The sequence below is a fragment of the Tachysurus vachellii genome, chromosome 20, assembly GCF_030014155.1.
Source record: "Tachysurus vachellii isolate PV-2020 chromosome 20, HZAU_Pvac_v1, whole genome shotgun sequence".
NCBI classification, from domain to species: Eukaryota; Metazoa; Chordata; class Actinopteri; order Siluriformes; family Bagridae; genus Tachysurus; species Tachysurus vachellii.
The window spans coordinates 16517903-16541373 of NC_083479.1; the positions used below are offsets into that span (position 1 = coordinate 16517903).

The window sequence follows — 23471 nt, forward strand, 5'->3', positions numbered from 1 at the left end:
TCTTTGAGAATGATTTTGATAGATACGTCAGTGATTATTATCTAGTGTTGTTTGAGTAAGAAATTAAAATAATTGTGTGCAGTGGTTTGTAATATCAGATGAGAGGACTAAAATCTATTATTGTCCACATCTAAATGAAACTTTTCTGTATTATATCACAAGGTGTTAATGGTATAAATAGTATCATCTGGGGCAAACTATTACAGACACACATATATATCTATATCTATCTATATATAGATAGATATGCATTTTTTGTCTGTACTGTTCAAGTCTGTACTGGTTTCATGAATAAAGTTGTAATTGTAATCCTTTTGATAAACTAAAAATAAAATCACACAAAACTTACACTTATGTCATCTGTGACTCTCTTTATTTTGTAATTTGTTTATGAAACGTGTTCTTAGACTATCTATGGGTTGTGTCACTCAGGGTAATCACTTGACATGACTTTTGCTGATAAGCTCTATCCATACAGGATTCAGTTTACATGGGGTCTGGAAGTAGTTTTCTATTTTCCAGGTCCTCCTGTGACATTATTTCTGTTCAGTTCAGCCATGTTGATGTTTTTCTCAGGCCTCCTCTGAGAAAATTCCAGGAATTTTCGAACCTTTTTTCACCAAACCCAGCGGTCATCTGATCATTTGAGACCCATCAGGGTGCACATGTCTGTGATTTTCTATACAAATATGAGCTCATGTTGAACAACAACATATTTGTCTTTTGCTATATGCCATATTCAGTCTCGCAGCAGATAAGATGAAACACTTCCTTAGGTGTAAAACAAAGAATGAATGCTTCTCATATAATTTGTGATTATTGTTTTGCTGCATTTTCAGGTTGTTGCTAATGTTTCAGATTGATACTGGAAAGGACAACCATTTCATCTTTTTTTTGAGTTGACCTTTGAATTTTTGAGTTGACTTCTTAGTTATTAGACAATATGGGTTCTGTTTTCTCACCTAAAACACCAGCCACATCAGATAATCCCAAGTCACCTGCATCAGACAGAGCAGAGAAACACTGATATGTACAGTACACAGGTTTGAGTTAATAGTTATGGATCATATTCCTCTAAAGTTAGAACACACAGAGAGCTCATGCCTGTAAAACACGTGCTGGGATTGCTGGTGCACATGCTGATATTTCAAACTGTCACTTAAATAATGCTCAGGCACTTGACAGTGTGAGGTATTTCCAGTGTTGTATAAAGTACTAGAAAGCAATACTTGAGTAAAAGTACAAGTATCGTACTAGAAAAAGACTTTGGTAGAAGTGAAAGTCACCTTTTAGAATATTACTCAAGTAAAAGTCTTAAAGTATCTGATATTTACTGTACTTAAGTATGAAAAGTAATTTTCTGATATTTAATGTACTTAAGTATTTGAAGTAAAAGTAAAAAGTAAAATTTCAGTGATTTTCTGTAGGCATAAGAGCAGGGGCGGTTCTAGGGTTTCATCTTTAGGGGCTTTAGCCCTCAGTGAGAATTTAAAACAAGAAGAGTTTTATATTATATATTATATGACTACATAGTAAGCCAAAAGTTATGGTATTATTAAATGGCAAAAGTGGACACCAAAATTTTATGCATGATGTAATGATGCCAGTTTTGAATCAAATCAGTTCATGTATGTGTGCATTCTCTACAAACAGTATGTCCAATTAATGCAGTCATTAATAAAAAAAAATATTCACAAGACAAAGACCAAATCAATAAATGTTATTTTTATTTAGTATTGATATTGCATTAATATTTTGCTTGTGTTATCAACTCTGGTAATAAGAATAGTGGTTGCTTTTGGTTGCCGCCGTTATAGATAAATGCCTCCAGCTCTGACTGCGCGTGCACGCTGCGCGTGTCTGTGCTTCTCCATAGAGCGTGCGGACGTGCAGTGATTCGTGTGGACGTGCGTAATGCAATCTAGGAGCAGTGATTCGCCAAACCTCCCTTATTGCAGTCGCACACATTTCTTCTGATTTTATTTTGTAACGAAGATGCTTAGTGGAAATATGACGGAGTAAAAGTATACATTTTATCTAGGAAATGTAGTGGAGTAAAAGTGAAAGTTGACGTAAATTTAAATAGCGAAGTAAAGTACAGATACGTGAAATTTTTACTTAAGTACAGTAACGAAGTATTTTTACTTCGTTACATTACAACACTGGGTATTTCCACCGACTTTATGTTCGCAGATGTTCGCTGCACGTGTTAACACAAATCAGCAATGGCTGTCTTCAAAGATTGAAAGAACACCTAACACACAATGAGCACTTAAATGAGTTCTAATTAAAATCCTCTCTTAGATCCTGACTTATTTGTAGCCCACGTATTTGTCCCTACAACCTAAAAACTTACTGAACTCTACACTACACTGCTAGGACCCGGATGTCTCACTAATACTAATTCTTCATTATCTGTAATCATTTCTGCTCCATTCTGTACATTCTGTTACATCATTTATACCAATTATAATTGTATATAACTATAAATGTATTGCTTACCCTAGTTTATAGCCATTTATGTATATTTATGTATATCTGTAAATCTGTATTGGACAACTGTACATATTCCTGTACTATACTTATGCACATACAACCTGTCATGAATTTATTTATTGTTGTACATATACTGACATATTTATCTGCACTTGTTCCTTTGCACAATTTTTTACTATTTGCATTTCTTGTAGATGCCAAACTGAATTTTGTCTGTACTATGCAATAACAATAAAGATCTATCTATCTATCTATCTATCTATCTATCTATCTATCTATCTATCTATCTATCTATCAGGATATGGGTTGTTGTTGTTTCCCTATTTTCTCTCCACTTTGTTCACCTGCCAATTTCCTAGCCTTTGTCAAACTACTGCTCATGCACCATCTACTCTCCATGAGCTCACTGATGATTGGCTGGTGTTGCTGTGATTGAAAGCAGAGAGAGCTCATTCCTTACCACAACATGTATGGTATAGACACCTTTACTTCCTTTGGTCTTGGGGATGCTTGGGCCCTGGCATTTTCAGAATTCCCAGTTTTCCTAGTTCAAATTTCTGCATGTTTTGATGTGACTTGATATTAAAGCATCTGCCTAATGCTGTGAATATAAAAGTTTTTTTTGTCGGTGTAACAGTGTTGGATAGAAATGTAACCTGGTACTGATTACAAACCACACAACCAAAGTTCTAATCAGTAATGTAAACCATTTCGATTAGTTTAAGTCTAATCTAATCAGACTTTTGTCTGCTTGTTGCCATAGTAAACATTGTTACTATAGTAAACGTTGTTACTATGGCAACCAGAACTAGAAACTTCGTAGTACATTCATAGTGTGAACGTAGCGTTAGGGAACGTAGCATAGGTTTTTTTGACATCTTTTAGAATAATATCTCTTTGTACTCTTACAAAAAGAAGAACAATAAAACTTAATGACTTATTTTATTATTGTAACCTTCTGTGCACATGTTAGCAAAGTTTTAATTTATATATTTTTCACTTACAACACAGTGCCTTTGAATTCTCGACTGACCAAAATCTATGACAGTACAAGGTGGGTACAAAGTTTAGATTAAATCTGCTCGTTCTGCAACATTCTCATTTCTATAGTAACAACTCATTTACACTGGTGTGTGTGATGGACTTTCTGTAAGGAAATGTTTATTTAGCGTTTTTAGAATTAGTATCCAATGGTAACTTACAGTATAACACAAATGTTCCAAGGCATAACTTTGTAACAAAGTAGGGCATGTTAATTACAAAATTGAAATCATTAACAAACTGTTTAAAAAATAATCCCAGGACATGCTGTCATTAGAACCTAATCAACTTTGTGGTTTTAACACTAACTCTGCTTTTTTTTGTTGATGATTATTTTAATTTACCAGCATATACCAGTGATTAAGGCGTCTAATGACGTAAAACATTCAGTGAAAGGTTTTTTTAAGAGGATAGTTTAATGTTGACTTTTATGTGACTCACACATGCTACCAATAAAAAATATAATAAAATGAATTATAAATGAGTTATTAAAATTAATGCACACTTTAAGCTGAGTTTTTGTTTGTTTGTTTGTTTGTTTGTTTTGTTTGTTGTTTGAGTCATTACATGACTCACATATGCTACCAATAAAAAGAATTTACAAAAATTAGGGTGTGATTTATTTTTTTTAATGTAAAAATGAAAAAAAAAAATAAAAACTCTTTTACTGACTGTCATGTGACTCATCATTGAGAAAAGAGTCAATTGGATGAAGAAAAATAAGACCTAAAACAGAATTAAAAAAAAAAAATTATTCCATAAAGTAAATAATAGTAGTAATAACCTCAACATTATTATTTTTAATAATATCAGAGTAAAATTCAGCACTATCATGCCTCCTCTGATGCACGTGAGATAAAACCAGATAAAACCATGTTGTTTGTATTAGATGGAAAAACATGCATGGTATTACATTATATATATAGTGGCTTTGAGATAGAGAAGAAAGAGCAAATTTAATAAATCTGGATTAATGAGTCACTGTTGTTAAACTTCTAATCCATGAAAAATCCTCATTACATTTAGAATCAATTTCAGTGGAAAGTGTACTCTATGTCTGCATTAAATAATTATATCATTATACAATTACAGTATATTATGTTATTATTAATGGTGCTTGCAAAGCAACATTATTACTATTGTGCCGGACAAAACTTGGGCGCGTAACCTGTCCCGCAGCTTTTGTCCTAGACCCATGAATGACAAGTCAAATCGACTCATTGAGGAGAGGTGTGCTATGACTTTTATAAGCGATCCGAGTACCGGTACTTCCGGTACCGGGTCTCAAAGTGGCCTTTTTCCCATAGACTCCCATTATAAAATTTGGAGGTTTATAACTCAGCAAGCTTTCGAACTATCTACACCAAACTCGGCCAGCTCCTTTAGGGTGATACTTTAAACAAAGTTTAGTTGGTGTACCGACTGGCCTTCCGGTTGTGCCGCAGCACCGCCCCCTAAATATGCTAAATCAAAAAACTTTTTACAACATGGACATGTGACATATCAAAACACTCACAACAATGAGGGGAACTTCCTCACGTGTATTTTGATGGCGTCACGTGATGTCACGTAAAAATAAAAAATTAGCACAACATGGACATGTGACATATCAAAACACTCAGCACAATGAGGAAAACATCCTCAAGAGTATTCAGATTTGCCACGTGCAAGCACCATTCACATTTTCTTCAGGAAATGTACGTTCTAGTATTACATTGTGTTTCTCATGGGATGAGTCAACGTGCACTATGTGTAGTCTGGAGCAGGGAAATAAAACAAAAACTACAAATCCCATCATACATTTCACTCCACGTCGCATAGCCAATCAGGAAGAGCTTAATTTCGCGCTAAACGGTGTTGCCAGATCATGCATAATAATTATCGAAAGAATTCGCTCCAGTAATTGTTTGCTCTTTGTTAATTTCGCAATTCTATCCAAGGTACATGAGTATTCCAAGGTGACCAGATTTTAATTCACTCTCAATAAATCATTTAATTCACTCTCATTAATTCATTTCATTAGGTATCTGTTTGATCGACCAATCTGGCAACCGTGCATGATCAACTAATAAGATGATAATCAGTGCAGTCCTGTAAAATTAGGTTGTTTACTATCTAGGTGGTCGTTATCAATTTGGCAACCCTGACAAACTCTATTTCTGATCAATCTAATGGTCAAATTTGCCAACTGTATTCTAGTCCAAAGTAATCATTTTCTAAGAGGATTTTATCAATCACGTTCATCTGGAAAGGTTTATTCTGCTAACATAGTTTGATCTGCCACTCTGACAGCCATGATCAGGTAAATTAAAGTGATGGATCAGGGTTAAAAAACCGGTTGCCAGATTGATCAATGTGAATGATTCACTATCTTAGTTTGAACAGTTTCCATAATAGCTTGGGAAAAGTTAACAAAGTTAACCACAAATCCACCGTGATCCCCCTTTTTTATTTTAATATTAATCATTTTATTTATACTGCTTATAATCATCATTATCACCTGGCACACCAGAATATCTATAAAAAAAAAAGTAATTAGATTAATTAGAATCTTTTATTTGTATTTATTTACATTCATTGGAGGGATTTGACAAATGTCATTGCATTCATTCATGCAGTTTTAGTCCAATCTGGCAGATACGATCAGATAAAGTAATCAGATTGATCAGGGTTGTGGATTAAACTGCCAGATTATTCTGATCCACTTGGACTGAGCAAAACAACTGGATTGGTTAAACAGAGCTGCAAGATTCATTTTTAATTGATGTTTTTTCCACCCAAAATTGTGACTCTAATGACTGTTATGACTCTAGTCACTCTGCAGGATTTGTCTGTTTTAGTGCAATCTGGCAACCGGACCGCTACGAGCAGAGGGGCTTTTGTTGCATCCAGAGGGAGAGAGCGAGCAAAGGCTTGAATCAAATCTATGGGTGTCCAATCTGTCCTGATCTGCACTAAAACATCGGGCCTCTCCCGGTCAAGCCTTTGCCTGAGCGGAGCTTCTTGTCTCTGCAGCTGCTCTGCTCAGCTCCTTTGTTTAGATCGCTTTAGTTTTATGATCTCTGCACCCGGAATCAGATTATTTGCTGTATTTGTTTAGAATGGGAAACGCTGAAGGTACCGACATTTTTTATTCTGCTGTTGTTTTGCCTCGTTGTTTGCTCGCATGGCGTCAAAACGAACCGAAGCCCTGAACGCTTTACGCTGGGTTTTTTTTCTTTCTTTTGGAGAATAATAAAAACGCTTTATATCGGTTTAAATCCCTGATCCGTGTAATATAACGGCCACTTGTCGGAAAGGTTACAAATGTAAACGGGCCAGTTCGATTTAAAGGGCAGCCATGTTGGCTCTTAGGTTGCGCCTACATGTTATTATACGCGCTTTTATATGATTTTAAAACGTTTTAACCACCTAAAACGTCCCTTTTCATGACCGACTCGACTTTATCCTGAAAATATAAACAGATCAGATATACACACGTTTTAATATCAATGCTAAACCATTTCCTAATCACGGCGGGATCCGTTTTTTTAAGCAGCAGAGCATAGCTGTAGCCGACGTGCTATCATCATATCATCCTAAATATGTAGATAAAATGGATATTAACTAAACATTTTGACATACTACATCTTTTTAAACCGTGTAACGATGTTGAAGGCAGGTTAAAATGTGCTTCTGGTATTATTATTATTAATATTATTATTGTATTTAGCTAATATTTATCTGGCTAACGTTAGCCTTGACAGCAAACAATGTTTGAATTAAGTTAGCAGTCGAAGGTAACAGCACGAAACGCCGTTTAAATGGATTTAAAATTTAGCCTCACGTCTTTTTAGTAGGTTAATAAGATGTAATGACGTATCATTTAATTATTTACGACTCCTTTGGGTGTTAAAGTGTATAAGAAATAAAGTTTTAACGAATTACAATTTAATAATAACAACGTGGAGTAGGTGATGTCGTCTCGGCTAATTTGTTAGTGTTTACTTCAGTGTTTGACGTTTAATCTGTCACTCGTTTCACTTTGTAGCACCAGATAACACAATCAAGCATCCTGTTTTTAAGCTTTTTTTTAATTCAACTACACGTTATTATTAAACAAAAGCACTTTTATGGAAATTAAGGAAACGGTTTAGCAAGTTCTGGTCCACTAAATGGCACCAAAATGCAGCTCTGAGGTGTGTTTACTCTTCATCTAATCCATCTCTCATCACATCTTCGTGAATACTTCTAGCTGATATTTAAACTGTACATGATGGTCACCTTGAAACCTGAAGTGTAGAAATATATTGATATAGAGATGGATGATGGTGGATAAACAAGAAAGTGTTGACATGATGAGCTTTAATCGGCACCGTATACAGTAACTGTGGACAGGTGGAAGTTTACAACTACACACATGCAGTTTGAACCAAAATCTTTTGCTTTTTTTGAATTTTATTTTTTAAATATTTATGTTTAAACCAGGAACAAAAAATGTCCCCCTTCTCCTGAATGCATGGAAAGCTCTTGGCTTCTGGTTAACTCTGTAAACTCCCATGCATGAATCACATTTCTCTTAAACACTAAAAAATAAAAAAGTACACACAGAAAGAACAGTATTAAACCGTACCGTCTTCTTGTTGCTGGATCAGTGCCGTTATATTTTGTACCTTATATACGTATATATGTATGTGTAATTGAACTGTAATTAAGTTTTAGGGAAAAGCTTTCAAGATACAACACACAGTAATTGTATAACAGGTGTATACTTGATAGAACGACTAATGATAACGATAAGAAACGGTACTAGTAAGTTCCCCTTTTCTGAGAGTTAACAGAGTTATACCATCTGAATCACATCTTGGGTTCAGTTCTACCGTTAAAGGTTGGAAATCTGCAGACAGAAACAGTTGAGTGAAGTGTGTGAGATGTTCAGTTTAGACATGATGGTAGTTCAGTCGTAAAGGTGAAGGACTACTGGATTGGAAGGTTGTGAGTTTGAATCCCAGGACCACCAAGCTGCCTCTCATGGGTCCCTGAGCAAAGCCATCAATTGTCAATTACTCAGCTATATAAGTGAGAGAAATGTAAGCTGCTCTGGATAAGAGCGTCTGCCAAATACCGTAAATGTAAACTTTGCTTACTTGTTAGCTATATTAGCATCCAAGCTGCAGTTCAAAAAAATGAAAAGGAGTAAACATGCCATGGCATTTTGTTTTCATGGCTAAATGGATCTAAAATGTAAAATGTGTTTTTATCTATATACCATGAAAGTGCCATAGAACATAGTGTCTATATTGCACTTATTAAGAGTAATATTGCGTTCACTAAACACAATTTGTGCATTTACCAGTTTAGTCAAAAACATGCTTCTGCAGCCACTTTAAGTAAGATGTTGAACTTTGGATCGGAAGGTCATGAGTTCAAATCCCAGCGCTGCCAAGCTGCCCCTGCTGAGCCCTTGTGCAAGGTCCTTAACCTGTGCCTGCTAATTTGTATAAAGGAGATGAATGTAAGTTGCTCCGGATAATGGTACCTGCCAAATTTCAGAAAATGTAGATCTGTCATATCCATCTATTACAAAGTTTTTGAATGGAAATTTCTCATTTCCGGCCTTTCAGCTTCCAGTTATTCAAGTGCCTATGTAGCGTTTTATTCAACTCTGAAAGAGCAAATGTCTAAACACCTTGTACCCAAAGTGCAATCACTAGTAACCCCTTTTCTCTGGGCAATTTTAAGCAATTTGAATGCGTCGTGAATTATAAAATCGTGCCTCATCAACCCTAGCATTTTTAACATTGAACCACAGCACTTTGGGATTCTGTAATAACCTCAAGACCTTTTGAGCTGTTGATCTCAATGAGCAATTGTCATTCACTCCAGTTTGCTTGTACAGCTGCAAAACAAGCACCAGCTTTTCTAACCCATTGTGGGTTGTTTTTTTTTTTTTTTTTCTTTTTCAAAGCTCCAAGAATTGCTATTGTTTGTGATTGCAAATTGCGAAGTAATAACTCCCCATATCCAGCATTGCTTTGAATGCAGCAATAGCTGAAGACAATGTCAGAGCAGGACATCTGTCCAGCAGGTTTCCTCCATTCTCAGGTCGTATAGACTGTAACGTACATGCTGCTGTCGATATTAAAATAAGAATTATTATTGTATTCTACTAGTGGCTCGTTTGGATTCAACTCGTCAGTTAGCACGAGTTGGACCAGCTGTGTTCAGGTGAAATCTATATGACAACACTATGTATTTAAGTCTCCATAACAAGGACGTCTCATTTGCAAACTATGCACAGATGCATGCAGTCTTTCCATTTCATAAAATACAAGAAACCCACAAGGAACTCTTTGAAGAAAGGACGCTTACCACGGCTATATGTAATGTCTCTAACTGAAGTGTTGCATCAAAGGGACCCTTATAAATGCATTATTGAAAAGACAGGCTAATGGGCTTCTGGGCTTCTTGAAGGTTTTTGGTATAAAGAAAAAAAATTTACTAACAAATGTAGAAGTTACTTGACCTCAGGATCTCATGCATGTTCTCTCAGGAATAAATAGTTGGACGGATGCCTTCCTGAATGAATGTAATGTAGTATGAAAGTGAGAGACTGGGTTTAAACAATGGATACTTTTTATGGATACATAGTGTTGTGGGTTATGTCTAAGCAGAACACAAAAGATGATCTCCGAGTCTGTCAAGTGACATCTGTACATAGAGGCATGTGACCCACGTACCAATTGTTGGGTACTAACGTTTTGTCCGAGAGAGTGAACTGTATCTTTTGGATGAGACACTTGGCAGAGCAGGGAACTTGTAATCACTTGCATTTGAATTCAAAACAGCAACAGGGAAATAATCAACAACATGATAATGCAAATTTGATTATCTTCCAATGATGGCATGTCCAGAAGAGTTTTGCTCCTGTTATACCAACAGAACATCATCCTTTTTTTAATTTTACTTTTAATGTGTTGGAATGTCCATAAAACAAGTTCCGGGTATCACTTTTGTTGTAGTAGCTTTAAACAAACGTTTAGTTTCATCGCCAAATGATAAAATGCTATAAGTTAAAATGCTAAATAAATATCTTACAGAAAACATCATATCAATGATTACATGTTTGTAAATCTGCTTGAAAGCGTCTGCACAAGGTGTTACAATAGAAACGAGAACGTATTCGAGCGAATGGATTAATGGGAAGGTGCAGATGGATTATTCTCAGAAATCTGAGAAAATTAATCAACACATTCTGACCATTCAAAATGAAGAATTCAACAGAATCCTCTTACTGTGACGTGTTAATGATTTTTTTTGTTTGTTTGTTTGTTTTCCCCTCAGACCCTGTAAGAAAAAGGGAAACCTAAGGATGCTGGAGCAGAACAATGGATTTCTCCTTCTCTTTCATGCAAGGGATCATGGGAAACACAATCCAGCAACCGCCTCAGCTCATTGACTCAGCTAACATCCGACAGGAGGACGTATACGATGCCATCAGCGACCCCGGGGATGAGGGAGGCCCCTCCGCCTACGATTCGCCCCTCGATCCGGGGTTCTCATATCCTCCGGACGACCTAGGGGTTGTCACCAACGGTTACCAGGCAGGAATTGGTGCCTACGAGCAGCAGGCCAAGTTCGCGCTGTACTCGCAGTTCCCTAACGGCTCGGCTAACGGCTATGGCGCCATCCGCAACTATCACCCCGACCACGGGCTGATCTTAGGGGAGGGAACAGTGCTGAGGTCACCTGTGGTGCAGGAAAAAGCTGCATCTCACATCTCTTCCCCTCCTCTTCCTCCGTCTCACTCTCATCTTCATCACCACCCCCATACTCATCCTCACCATCAGTCGCAGCAGCACCAGCCCAATTCTCAACTTTTACCTCATCACCCTCCTGCTCCTCCTCCGCCGCCTCCTCCTCCGCCGCCACCGCCTCCGTCTTCCTTGTCCTCACATCATTTGCAGCCGGTTTACCCCCCTCCTCCCCTCATCCTGCCTTCCACTCCACCTCCCCTTCATGCTTCCATTCAGGACTCAGCCTCAGAGCCCGTCACCCAGAAGAAGTCGAACTCCCCGGAAATCAAGATCAAGATCATAAAGACGTATCAGAACGGACGCGAGCTGTTCGAGTCGTCGCTGTGCGGAGACCTGCTGCACGAGTTCCAGGAGTCGACCAGGAGGAACGAGCACAAGAAGGAGAAGAGAAAAAAGAAAAATAGCCGACACGGTGCCTTCCCCGAACAGGAAGTGAAGCTCGGTGATGGCCAGGATGTGATACAAGAGCAGCAACCGACCCTGAGTCTCAAAAGCCCTAAAACAGAACCCAAGGAGGTCCGAGTAAGTGACGGATTCACTCAGTAAAGGATTCACTCAGAAAAAGCTGCTGTCTGTTACAGGTTGATGTGTTTATTTATGGCAGTTCTCTAACAGAAAGTACAGAGAATTTGTGCAATAATAGAGGGGGTTGTTTAGAAGCAGAACAATTTCTTTTGAGTTTCACTGTAATCTCAAACGACACATACGAAGAAAAATGCAGAAAGTATCGATAGTGTATTTCAGTAATAAATATAGAAGTGGTAAAATTGCTGCCTAGTACACAAAGATTTACAGAGAAACAGGATGTTTCAGAGGAAAGTCCTGACTCGTGTGTGTGTGTGTGTGTGTGTGTGTGTGTGTTTCTTTCTTTGTTTAAAGGTTGTCCAATTAACAAATTTAAAATCCATCAAACATGTTTAAAGTTGCACATTGTAAATTGACATAGTTGTTATTTTTGTACCTTCCTGTCAGATTATCAAAAAAATATTTTTTTCTTCAATAATATAAAGCAATTATTGTTTCCAAGTCCAGTGACCCTGAACAGAATAAAACAGGTACTGAAGTCTAACCCTCCCCATCCAACACAGCTCCCATGTTAAAGAACGGATCCACTTTCATTCACAGTTTTTATTTTTGTGAGGTTTTTGTGCGTTCCTGATTTACACCTCAAACTTGCATCAGTTCCATAAACTTAAGTGACGTGACATACGGCTAAGTACGGTGACCCATACTCAGAATTTATTCTCTGCATTTAACCCATCCAAAGTGCACACACAGCAGTGAACACACACACACACGCACCATGACTCGAACACACAACCTTAGGGTTAGGAGTCAGACTTTCTAACCATTAGGCCACGACTTCCCTGTCAGTGTTACAAATATCCGTTTGGTGGCCCAGTGGTTGTTCCTGTGATCCTTTCTTTTCCTCGAAATGTGCTTTACAAGATTTCTACAGATGAGAATTCACTGAAGGTGAATGATGATGATGACGATGATGTTGATGTGTGCAGGTGGATAAAATCATGACTTCGGTGTGTGTGGAGTATGAGATCGGAGATCTGGTGTGGGCTAAAGTAGGGACGTACCCATGGTGGCCCTGCATGGTCTCCTCAGACCCCCAGCTAAAGGTTCACATACGCATTAACACCAGAGGTAATAATCGCTCCGACACATCACACTACTGCAGAAAATTGTATGCCACCTTAATTTTTGCTCCAAGTTGTACCTTTGGCATAACATTGTATTTACACTTTTGTATTCATTTATCTCAATAAATTCTATATATTCAATATTATTTAACTATATATTGAAATATATTCAATTTATTTCTATATTTTTAAACGATGTTTTTACATACATAATACAGTGATACCTTGAGATACGAGTGCTTTGACATACAAATTTTTTGAGATACGAGCTGTAATTCGACCAAATTTTTGCCTTGAGATACGAACAAATTTTTGAGATACGAGCATCCGAGCCGACGCCGCCAGAAACAAAGATCCCCAACAACCACATGTGCTCTGTTTCCTCCGCCTCAGCTTCCCGCGTCTCACTCGGTTAGTGTTTGTGTAGTTCGCTTTGTTAACACTTGTGTAAAGCTCTGCTCGTATTTTGTGCTTTTATTTCGCGTACAGTACAACTTCATCGCATTTAAAACCATGGGTCCGAAGAAAGTGAGTGTAAAGGCAAAAACAAGTGAAGAGAAAAGCGATGGAGAAAATTAATGTCAAGAAAACAGAAATTGTAGCAATTAAGTTCAGTTAAGAGAATTTCAGTTAAGTTCATTCATTTTAGTGAAGTTTAGTTAAGTTCCATTTAAGTGTAAAGTAGCATTAAGAGTGTACAGTAGTAAGTGAACGAAAGTGTAATTCCTCCTAACTCCTCCGCCTGTTTACTCCTCCCTCAACCTCCGTGCGCATCTTCCGTTAGCTCAAGTTGTCTGATCTCCAAGGTAAATAATACACTTTATAGTAAAACCAGTTTATTTTTTTAACATTCTCTTTTATTACTGTATGTTTTTCTACAATATTTGTCATTTATAAATACAGGTACTGTAAATTTTTCATATTCAAAACACAAACAAAACAACTGGAGTGGAATTTTGCGAGCTGGAACGGATTAATGGGATTTCAATTAATTTAAATGGGGAAAATTGCTTTGAGATACGAGCAAATTGAGATACGAGGAAGGTCACGGAACGAATTAAACTCGTATCTCGAGGTATTACTGTAGTTTAATATGCCCATGCTCTTTACATTTCACAGGTGCTTCTTGTGTGCTAGGTAATACTTTCATAGACAAATCACATCAAGGTCCTGACCTGTAATTCCCTCTCTCACCACAAGAGGGAGCTTGTGTTAACTCCACAGGCTAATATGTAATAGTGATGTGCTGCACCGGTGATGCTGTCTTGCATTTGTGGCCTTACAGATCTTGTCAAGGTGCTGCTGTGGTCTGTATTTACGTGTGTTTGTGTGTTTGTAGGTCACCGGGAATACCATGTACAGTTTTTCGGCAGTGTGGCTGAGCGGGCTTGGATTCATGAGAAGAGGATCGTGGTGTATAAAGGAGAGAGTCAGTTTGAGGAACTGCAGGCAGAAACTTTACGCAAAACCACCAATCCCACTGAGAGACAGAAGGTTCACCTGGTTTTTATCTTTATACAGTTATTATTTAATTATGAAATTAATTAATTAATTACCTTAGTTACTAATAATATTGTTATTATTATAGTTAGATAAAGAATTTTATCATTATTGAATCATATTTTTTATCATAGATATAAAGAGTACTTTTATTTGGACACAGGTGATTAATTAACAGATTTTTAACTGAAACACATTTAATATGCTAGATTTTTTTTACAGCACATTCTATATGCATTTTCATTTGATCTGATTTGTTTATTAATAAATAATTATAACTATGTAATATACAGCATTTTTGTGGTATATATGCAGGTATTAAAATTCTACATTTATAAATCTATACTTTATTATATGTAGTATTTTTACACAGGTTATAATTCTTGTTTAAGTAGCTTCTTTTACCTATTTTTTTTTTTTTTAGGTGTATTTAATGTTTTTCTTTATAATGCATACTTCATACACTTTGAATTGTTAGTGGTATTTATATATATACGTATGTATATATATGTATATATATACGTGTATATATATATATATATATATATATATATATATATATATATATATATATATATATATATATGTATATATATATATATATATGTATATATGTATATATGTGTATATATACGTGTGTGTATATATGTATATATGTGTATATATACGTGTGTGTATGTATATATATGTGTATATATACGTGTGTGTATGTGTATATATATATATATATATATATATATATATATATATATATATATATATATATATATATAATCATTATTTTTAATTTCCTTTCTATATATGTACAGGTTGCATCCTGTCTAGTATCACAGGGTTAATGTATATCTTTAGAAATGTTGACGTATCTAAACAGAAAGAAGTGTCATTCTATTAATAAGAACTTGTTTATTGAGAAATCGGTGGTCTTTTGTTTTATTCTGATTTTATTTTGATTTTACTGATCTTGTGGTACATCCTTTAAATCATGCACATGTCTATATTTATGTACATATGTGTTTGTGTCTAAAACGGTTTGTTTGTCGTAAATATACTTTATCAGCTCTGCTGCATAATCTCTGTTGATTTTATCATACTGTGTAACGTGGTGTCTTTTGCACACATGCAGCTGCTGAAGCCTCGGACTCAGAGGGAGCGCGCTCAGTGGGAAGTGGGCGTCGGCCACGCTGAGGCGGCAAACGCCATGACCCGAGAGGAGCGTAATGAGAATTACACGTTCATTTACATTGACAAACTTCCTGCTGATACAGAACCCAGCGATGACCCTGTTACCCCAACGAGGATGAAAAAACGGAGGACAAGACGCTCCAAGAGCTTAAAGAAAGACGATCCTGCAACACTCCCACGCCGTCAGCAGCCTCGACGCCAGTGCAGCGTTTCAGACACTCAGGAGGAAGAGGCGGAGCCTGAGGACACAACAGAAACGCAACCATCGCCCCCTCCGGTCCGGACTCCTTGGAGAACGGCGGCCGCTCGGAAGCTGCTTCCGCTCTCCGTCACAATGAAGAAGCTTAACGTGGAGATCGTCAAATGCGATTGGCAGCTGCCCAAAGAGAAGGTGGAGATAAAAAAGGAGGTGGAGAGAGACGACGAACGAGTTCAGTCTCCGGAGGTGAGGGTCACTTCTGCTTTCGATGCTGTACTTAAACCAGGAGTGTAAATCTTACAGATCATGGGCACGATAAAGCTTCTAATCCGACCCACCCCGAATTTAGAATCTGTATTCTAGTGTAAGAAATGATCGTTTACCTTATAAGGAGATCACGAGTTTGAGTCTTGTAATGCCTCAGCCAAAAGTAGCTGGGAGCCATGAGAGCCATGTTTGCCCATATCATAAGGCTGTGTAGTGGGTGAGCCTAGAATTGACAGGTGACCAAACTTGGGATAACACGAGAGGAAAAAAATTGTCATACGGATCCTAATTTAATTAAGAAAATCTAGTCTGTTATTTAACACTTGGGAAACTAGACTAATAATCTCAGGGATATTAACTAACAGGTGCATCTTTAACTTGTATAATTTATATAGTCTAAAATAAATTTGACTCCCCTGCCTTGCCCCCATCCCCTCGATTATGTACAGACACGAACGCAGGTGTAGCACCTTCATCATCACGCTGTGAATCTTACAGCTCACCCGGAGTGTGTAATGATTGTTCAGCAGGAACACACTCAGTCTCGTTGCAGAAACCATTTCCTCCGAGATGTAAACACTCGGTATGTACCAGAGTGCTAGCCTGCTAAGGTACGTGCTTTGAACTCGGTGATAAACCTGTAATAACGCTCTTGTAATTGTTATCATTTTCATGAAAGGGTTCGAGCGATAAAGCAGAGGGGGAGACGTTCTCCAGTGAGGAGGAGAGAACAGCATGGAGTGAGCCAGAGAGTGCAGAACTCACACACACTCCTGTTACTGAACATGGCTCAGGTATACACACACACACACACACACACACACACACACACACAGACCTGCATGGTATCTTTCGGCTGACTGATTGATGAATGAATGCGTGCGTGAGTGCAGAGTCGATGGAAAGGAAGCTGCAGCGACGATGTATGAGGAGTCGCTCCGAGTCGGAAAAGTGCGTCGATCCAGTTCCAAAGAAAAAGGTCAAAAAAGAACAGGTGAGTCGCACACCTTCGCTAAATCCTCGTGGATTGAATTGGATTGGTGTTTGACAAGTGATGAAATAACAGTCGGTTTAAAAACCCTTAAGTATAACGGCTGTCCGTGTCGGATTCCAGGTGGAGGCGATGCCTCAGATGGACTTTAAGACGGGATCACAAAAAGGTGAGCATCGTGTAACGGTTTCGGTTTATAGAGTTTATTTTAATCCACAACCGTTTCTATGTATGACTGCTTCATTATTTTACACCATTTCTCACCCCTCGTTTGTAAACAGGCTCAAATTGAAATCACACAAATCTAACAATCTGTTTGAAACCAAAACCAAATGAATTCCCATTGTCAATTTCTCTACCCTAGACCGCTACACATGCATTTGTGTTGTTAGTCAGTTTGTTTTATCATGTAGAGATATGAGATCATGTACGAAACGTTGTTTACTTCTAAGTAACTTACCTGCAGCTCCTGGGAAGGTCAACAGAAAAGAAATAATGACTGTGATTCCAAAATTCTATCACAGAGTCTTAATAAACACAATTCCACACCAACTCATCACTGATGTATCTTCATGCCCAAAATCTCTCTCACACACACACACACACACACACACACACACACATGTCTGTATGTCTAGGTTTTGAGGGACTGATAGTGTATTACCTTTACATCTACGCCGGTCTTATACAACCGAGCGAGTTGAGGTTTAAAGACCGTACTCCAGGGCTGAGCAGTGGCAGCTTGGTAGTGCTGGGATTTGAACCGACAACCTTCACCAATCAGTAGTCCATCATGTTAACCTCTGCTCAGTTAACCCCACTGTGCTCCACTGCATCACATTTACAAGGTGTGGAATCTTGGGATTTTTGCTCTTGCAGGAGCCAGTGAGATCTCAGATTCTTGTAAACCACTGAAGAAACGCAGCAGAGCCTCGACGGACGTCGAAGTTACGAGCTCTATTTACAGAGACACGTCCGACTCTGATTCCAGAGGCCTCAACGACATGCAGGTGAGAGACGGACACACGCACGCACACACACACACACACACACACACACACACACACACTAACTTGTCTGTTGTTGCAATCAATTCAGAACCATGAGTTAACTTCTCTTAGTGTATTTATTAGTGACTGACTATTAGAGTCTCATGTTGTGTGTGTGCAGTGTGTGTTTGAGAAACGTTCAGACAGTCCCGGTATGGTGGACGCCGACGGCTCGGATGCCCAGTCAGAAGATTCGCACATCTCTCGGCAGGGCAACTCCAAAAAGGATATGGTGTGTCAGGTGAGTGTGACTGAATAAGACTGATGTGTGCATGTGTGTGGAAATTCTAAAGCAATCAATACTGTTATGTCTGAGACCAGAACTTAAGAACCCATACTGCCAATTCATTAATCCTGATGTTGTGTAGTAAATGCAGAGGGCACAGGTTTGAGATGAAAGGTGTGTGTGTGTGTGTGTGTGTGACCCTTCAGGTCTGTGAGAGGTTTGGAGATTCCCTGCTTTGCTGTGAGGGCGAGTGTAACAGGTTTTTTCATCCAGAGTGTTTGGCCTCAGCTGGGGGAACAGAGGGAGAAAACATTTGCACCGAGTGCAAAACAGGTCAGAACTATTCATTATTATTACATTTACATTTACAGCATTTAGCAGACACCCTTATCCAGAGTGACTTACAACTGAGCAACTGAGGGTTAAGGGGCCCAGCAGTGGCAGCTTGGTGGACCTGGGGTTCGAACCCATGACCTTCCGATCAGTAGCCCAACACCTTAACCACTGAGCTACCACATTATTATTATTATTATATATCAAGATTATTATTATCCTGTTAGTTTCCACTGTATGTGTGTACGTTATTAAATCTGTGGTGGCATACAGAGTAATTGTTATTATACTGACTAACTTGTCTGATCTATTCTGAAGAAATCGATGCTTCTTGTTTCCAATTAATCGTTAACAAGCGCAAATTGTAGGTCATGCGAAGGACAGGCAAGAGCAGAGTGAGGAAATTGGCAGACGGTTAAATCTCTCCTCCTCTGGTAACTGAATTTAATGTGTTTGTCTGTCTCTCTCTCTGTCTCTCTCTCTCTCTGTCTCTCCAGGTTCACACCCGTGTTTCTCCTGCAAACGCACTGATGATGATGTGAAGCCGTGTTCGGTCAGTGGGTGCGGTCGCTTCTATCACGAGTCCTGTGCTTGGAAATACGCGGGTACTGCAGCCGAGCCACGAGGCCTGAGGTGCCCACAGCACTGCTGCGATACTTGCTGGCTGGAAAAGGACTCACAAAAGGCCCACAAAGGTGTGATTTAATGCACACACACCTTCTCACAATCACAGACTGAGACACACAGATCAGAGGTGTGGATAGTACTTGGTGTTTAACAAGCGTATTTACAGGCTAACGTGTAACATCTCACACAGAACACAAACATATATATAAAATTGTGTGTCTTTTTAAAATATAAAACATGTTTGGATAGTTATACTTGTACATATTTATACTCGAGTATAATTTTGAGTCATTTTGTTTACAACACTCGCTTCGTACAAACGATTAAACGTATGAACGTGTGTGTCCACAGGCCGGATGATGCGCTGTATCCGCTGTCCGGTAGCCTATCATGCAGGCGATCTGTGTATAGCAGCCGGCAGCGTAGTAATCACGCCTCACGTCATCGTGTGCAGCAGTCACTCGGGCACAAGGAAAAACGGCCATCTCGGCTCCTCCGTAAACGTAGGCTGGTGTTTCGTTTGCTCGCGAGGTGAGACTCGTTCCCCACTCAGCACAGAGCCAAAGAACCGGAGCAGCCGGCTTAGGCCTAAATCTTACACACTCACATGGCTGGTTCTTTTACTGAAAGTGTCTTTACTGTTGATGTTGATGAAAAGTTGCAGGCCATTGTGCAACGCGGAGCAGTAGTGAGTCAGAGCGGCCAGAGATGTGTTTCTGCACTCGGCTGAGGAGCTTTACCGTGTACTAGAGTGTCTAAGGGACATCGTGTAAAAAGACGAGTTGAGCTCACGTTTGGAAAGGAAGAGGAAGAGCTTTGAAAGGCTGTGGTTTTGATCAGAAAATACAGTTCCTGCTTGAGCGGGTAGAGTCCCTGTGTTCCTGCATATCTGCACACAGGAGCAGAGGACCAGCTCCGAAAGGTAAAGGTATGGTAGAGCCCACTCTCGGAAGTAGAAAGTATACAGACGCTTCTGCTTCTCAGAAATCCAGAGATTCTGCTCAACAGGGTAAATAGACCTCTCTTGGACATGTAGAGACCATGCGCTAAATCACTGATTAGCCATTTAGGTAAAAAAAAAATATATATATATAATATATATATAGCAACAAATCCCGGGCAACACACATGGAGATTTGTTAGAGTATTGTGTTGCCTTTAAATATGTCGTAGTCACAGGCTGTTTTGTGAAATAATGTCACTCGGGATCAGAAGATTGTGGTGGCGGAGTAAACAAGCTGTTATGACAGCTGCACTTTCTATTCCCACAGCACACAATATCACTAGAGTATTTCAGTAGTGGGTTGGACCCGAGGCATCGCTCTGAGAATAACACAATCCCTTTCTTTAGATGGTGTTAGCGTGTGTTAGCAGACGTCTAGGAAGTCTCTCCGATGAGTGGAGAAACATCCTCAGTGTTATCGCTTCACTCTGACTCACTCCGACTGCACGTTCTTAATGCCTGTGTTTCCTTTGATAATAACATAAACACAGCGATTATAAATGTTTTTATGACACAGCAACAGTTTGGTCAGAAATGAAGCGTCCTCCTTAACCCAGCTGTAGTCGATCAGCTAAGACATGTTTAGCGTGTGACGTCTGATGCTTTTATTTCGCACTGAAGCCACCTCATGGACGTTTATAGCCTCCGGTTTAGCACGGTGTTCTCTAGTGCTAAAGCATTACACGCTCGCCTCTGTTTGCTCCGAAAAGATCTTAATGACTTCTAACACACAAAATCTGAACATAGCCAGACATCCTGCCCGAGTCTGAAGCTCACTCCGAGTGACAGCAGTCTGAAAATTATCTGAGAAAGAGAGCGATTAAGATCCGAGATTAAGGTGGCTGCTTCAAAAAAACATTTTTTTAATTCCTCAGTGAAGATTTCTGTTCATTTCTAGTTCAAGGATGATTTCTAGTCCTTGATTTAGGCATGATGCTAAACTGGAGTCTATAGGCTTTCATTACTTGTTAGCGACATTAAAATCTGTAGCTCAAGTTAAAGTAAATAAGCATCTTTCAGGCACCTTCTGGCTGACTACAGCTGGAGTAACGTGGCCGTCGTATACGTTTAAATTCCTGATAGAGTGAATGTTAATTAATGACCTTTTGCTTCAGTGTTGTCTTTGTCGATATAAATGTGCTTTTTCTAACCATAGCCCACTATTTAAAAAAAAAAAAAAAACAGTATGCAGTTTGCTAACCTCTTTTTTTATCTTGTCGTCTAATCTTTTTTTTCCTTTTAGATGTGCTATGTGTTTATAGGCCGTCGGACCGTGTGTGTCTTGATAATCTGTAAACACTGATTCAGTGTGAATGAGGTCGAAGTGTGACTGACACAAACACACATCATTTCTCGTGTGTGTGTGAGTGAGTGTTGTGTGTGTGTGTGTGTGTGTGTGTGTGTGTGTGTGTGTGTGAGAAGGCTGGAACGGTGCAATCAGTGATGTGTAACTGTTAACCTGGCCTCTAGATCGGAGGTAAGGTCATTAAAAATAAAATTGGTTAGAATTCTATATTTTAATCAAAACACTGGAATTTTTTTTTAGGCTGGTTGTTCTCCTAATGTGGGGGTGATATTTAAAATCCCCGCATTTGAAACGAACAATAAAAAAGCAGGATTAATTTGATCGATTAACGGCTTAATTAATGCCTCTTCAAACAACAAGCGCCTTATTGTTTCCATAGTAACTCTTTCGATGCTTCTCGTAATCTAAACATAATAATAATAGAGTTAAAGCCCTGCTGTTTTTTTTTTTTCAGGGATTTAAAGCAGGGATTTGCAGTCCTCGAGTTAGTAAATAGCATGTGTGTTTCTCATGTGTTCACAGAAACATACCAGTGTTTTATGGCATCAGTTCACTCCCACACTGGCGACATAGATCACTGATCGCACCTTCAGCCTTTCGATCCATAGAATAGAAATTCTCTTTTCTTCTTTTAAGTCGTGCTGTAACACCTCACGAACAGTAGATGAGTAAATTTCATTCTTTATTGTATTGTCTGTAGAAATCCTGATGAGGAGGGTGTTGGCTTGGGAGAAGATGAAAAGAAACAAGTCTTTATAACGTTGCTGATGTAATAGCAACTGAAAGGAATCATTGTTACTCACAGGAAGCTAAAGAAAAAATAAAAATACTGTGATATTGATGCTGGAATTAGTTTTGCATGCTACAAATTTACACCAGCAGTAATTTGATTGTAACTAGCGATTCCCAGGCCAACATTGAAATCTCCAAAATGTGTGTTTTCTTCTTTCAGGACTCCCTACATCCTGTTCAGGAGTCTGTGCTTGTGTGTGTGTGTGCTGTTTAGCTTGTTGTGTGTTCTCTGCAATCATGGGGAGTGTGATTGACTGCTCACAGGTTTTCCTGTTTGTCTCGTGTAGGACGCTTAGTGCACGACCTCACTGACACCGTATTAAGTTCTTATACGTTTAAGTCTCACTACCTTCTGACTGAGTCAAATCGTGCTGAGTTGATGAAATTACCTCTGATTCCTTCTCCTTCGTCAGCTACCCAAAAGAATCCGGCCAAAGGTAACTTCACGTTCGCTCCCGTTCCCTTTTTTTTACCCTGTCGCTTTTCACGCCTTTGCCTCCTTTTTTTTAAAATTTTTATTTACATTTTTTTTTGTTTCTTTATTTTTTGTTTTGTTTTGTCTTTAATTTCAGCTCTTCTAATTTGCAACCACTAATGCAAACGCTGGACTTGAAATAACGTACGTCTCGCATAATAACAGCTTAGTGTTGTTTCCAGCAGCAAGCAGACTCAGTCGTGTGCTATAGTAGGCATGTGCTGATGACTGGTGATGTTATATTATATCAGAGGCACTAGCATTTTCAATTTTTCCACTTAGGAGGAGGCGGCCTAGGTAGGCAGCGTTGTTTATTTGAGATGGTGACTCCCATTCAGAAGGTGGCATAAGGATAGCTGGTCCTCTAGGGTTCATTTCGAAATGTTTCTGACTCAAAGGAACAATGTTTTAGCAGGGCAAAAAAAAAAAATCTATATATACATATATATATTATGATAATTTTGCAAAAACGTGGTAAAAGTTTAGGCAATTATCATAATATGAGAATGTAACATCAGCACATGCTTGGTATA

The 23471-nt window shown here is 38.6% G+C and overlaps 1 protein-coding gene across 3 annotated transcripts in view; it reads left to right on the plus strand.

The window, feature by feature from the left end:
- Nucleotides 1–6423: 6423 nt before the first annotated feature.
- The window catches only part of nsd3 (nuclear receptor binding SET domain protein 3), a 28173-nt gene continuing 11125 nt past the window's right edge, over nucleotides 6424–23471 (plus strand). The window contains exons 1-14 of one of the 3 annotated variants that reach the window (XM_060895191.1): nucleotides 6424–6654; nucleotides 10861–11855; nucleotides 12848–12989; nucleotides 14325–14479; nucleotides 15612–16115; nucleotides 16816–16930; nucleotides 17030–17130; nucleotides 17251–17296; nucleotides 18007–18137; nucleotides 18298–18417; nucleotides 18609–18735; nucleotides 19233–19430; nucleotides 19714–19893; nucleotides 22751–22900. In XM_060895191.1, coding sequence (XP_060751174.1) covers nucleotides 10905–11855; nucleotides 12848–12989; nucleotides 14325–14479; nucleotides 15612–16115; nucleotides 16816–16930; nucleotides 17030–17130; nucleotides 17251–17296; nucleotides 18007–18137; nucleotides 18298–18417; nucleotides 18609–18735; nucleotides 19233–19430; nucleotides 19714–19893; nucleotides 22751–22900 — 2920 coding nt within the window. In that variant the 5' untranslated portion in view covers nucleotides 6424–6654; nucleotides 10861–10904. The remainder of the gene's footprint in view (nucleotides 6655–10860; nucleotides 11856–12847; nucleotides 12990–14324; nucleotides 14480–15611; nucleotides 16116–16815; nucleotides 16931–17029; nucleotides 17131–17250; nucleotides 17297–18006; nucleotides 18138–18297; nucleotides 18418–18608; nucleotides 18736–19232; nucleotides 19431–19713; nucleotides 19894–22750; nucleotides 22901–23471) is intronic. The other 2 variants (XM_060895192.1, XM_060895194.1) reach the window with 2 other exon arrangements.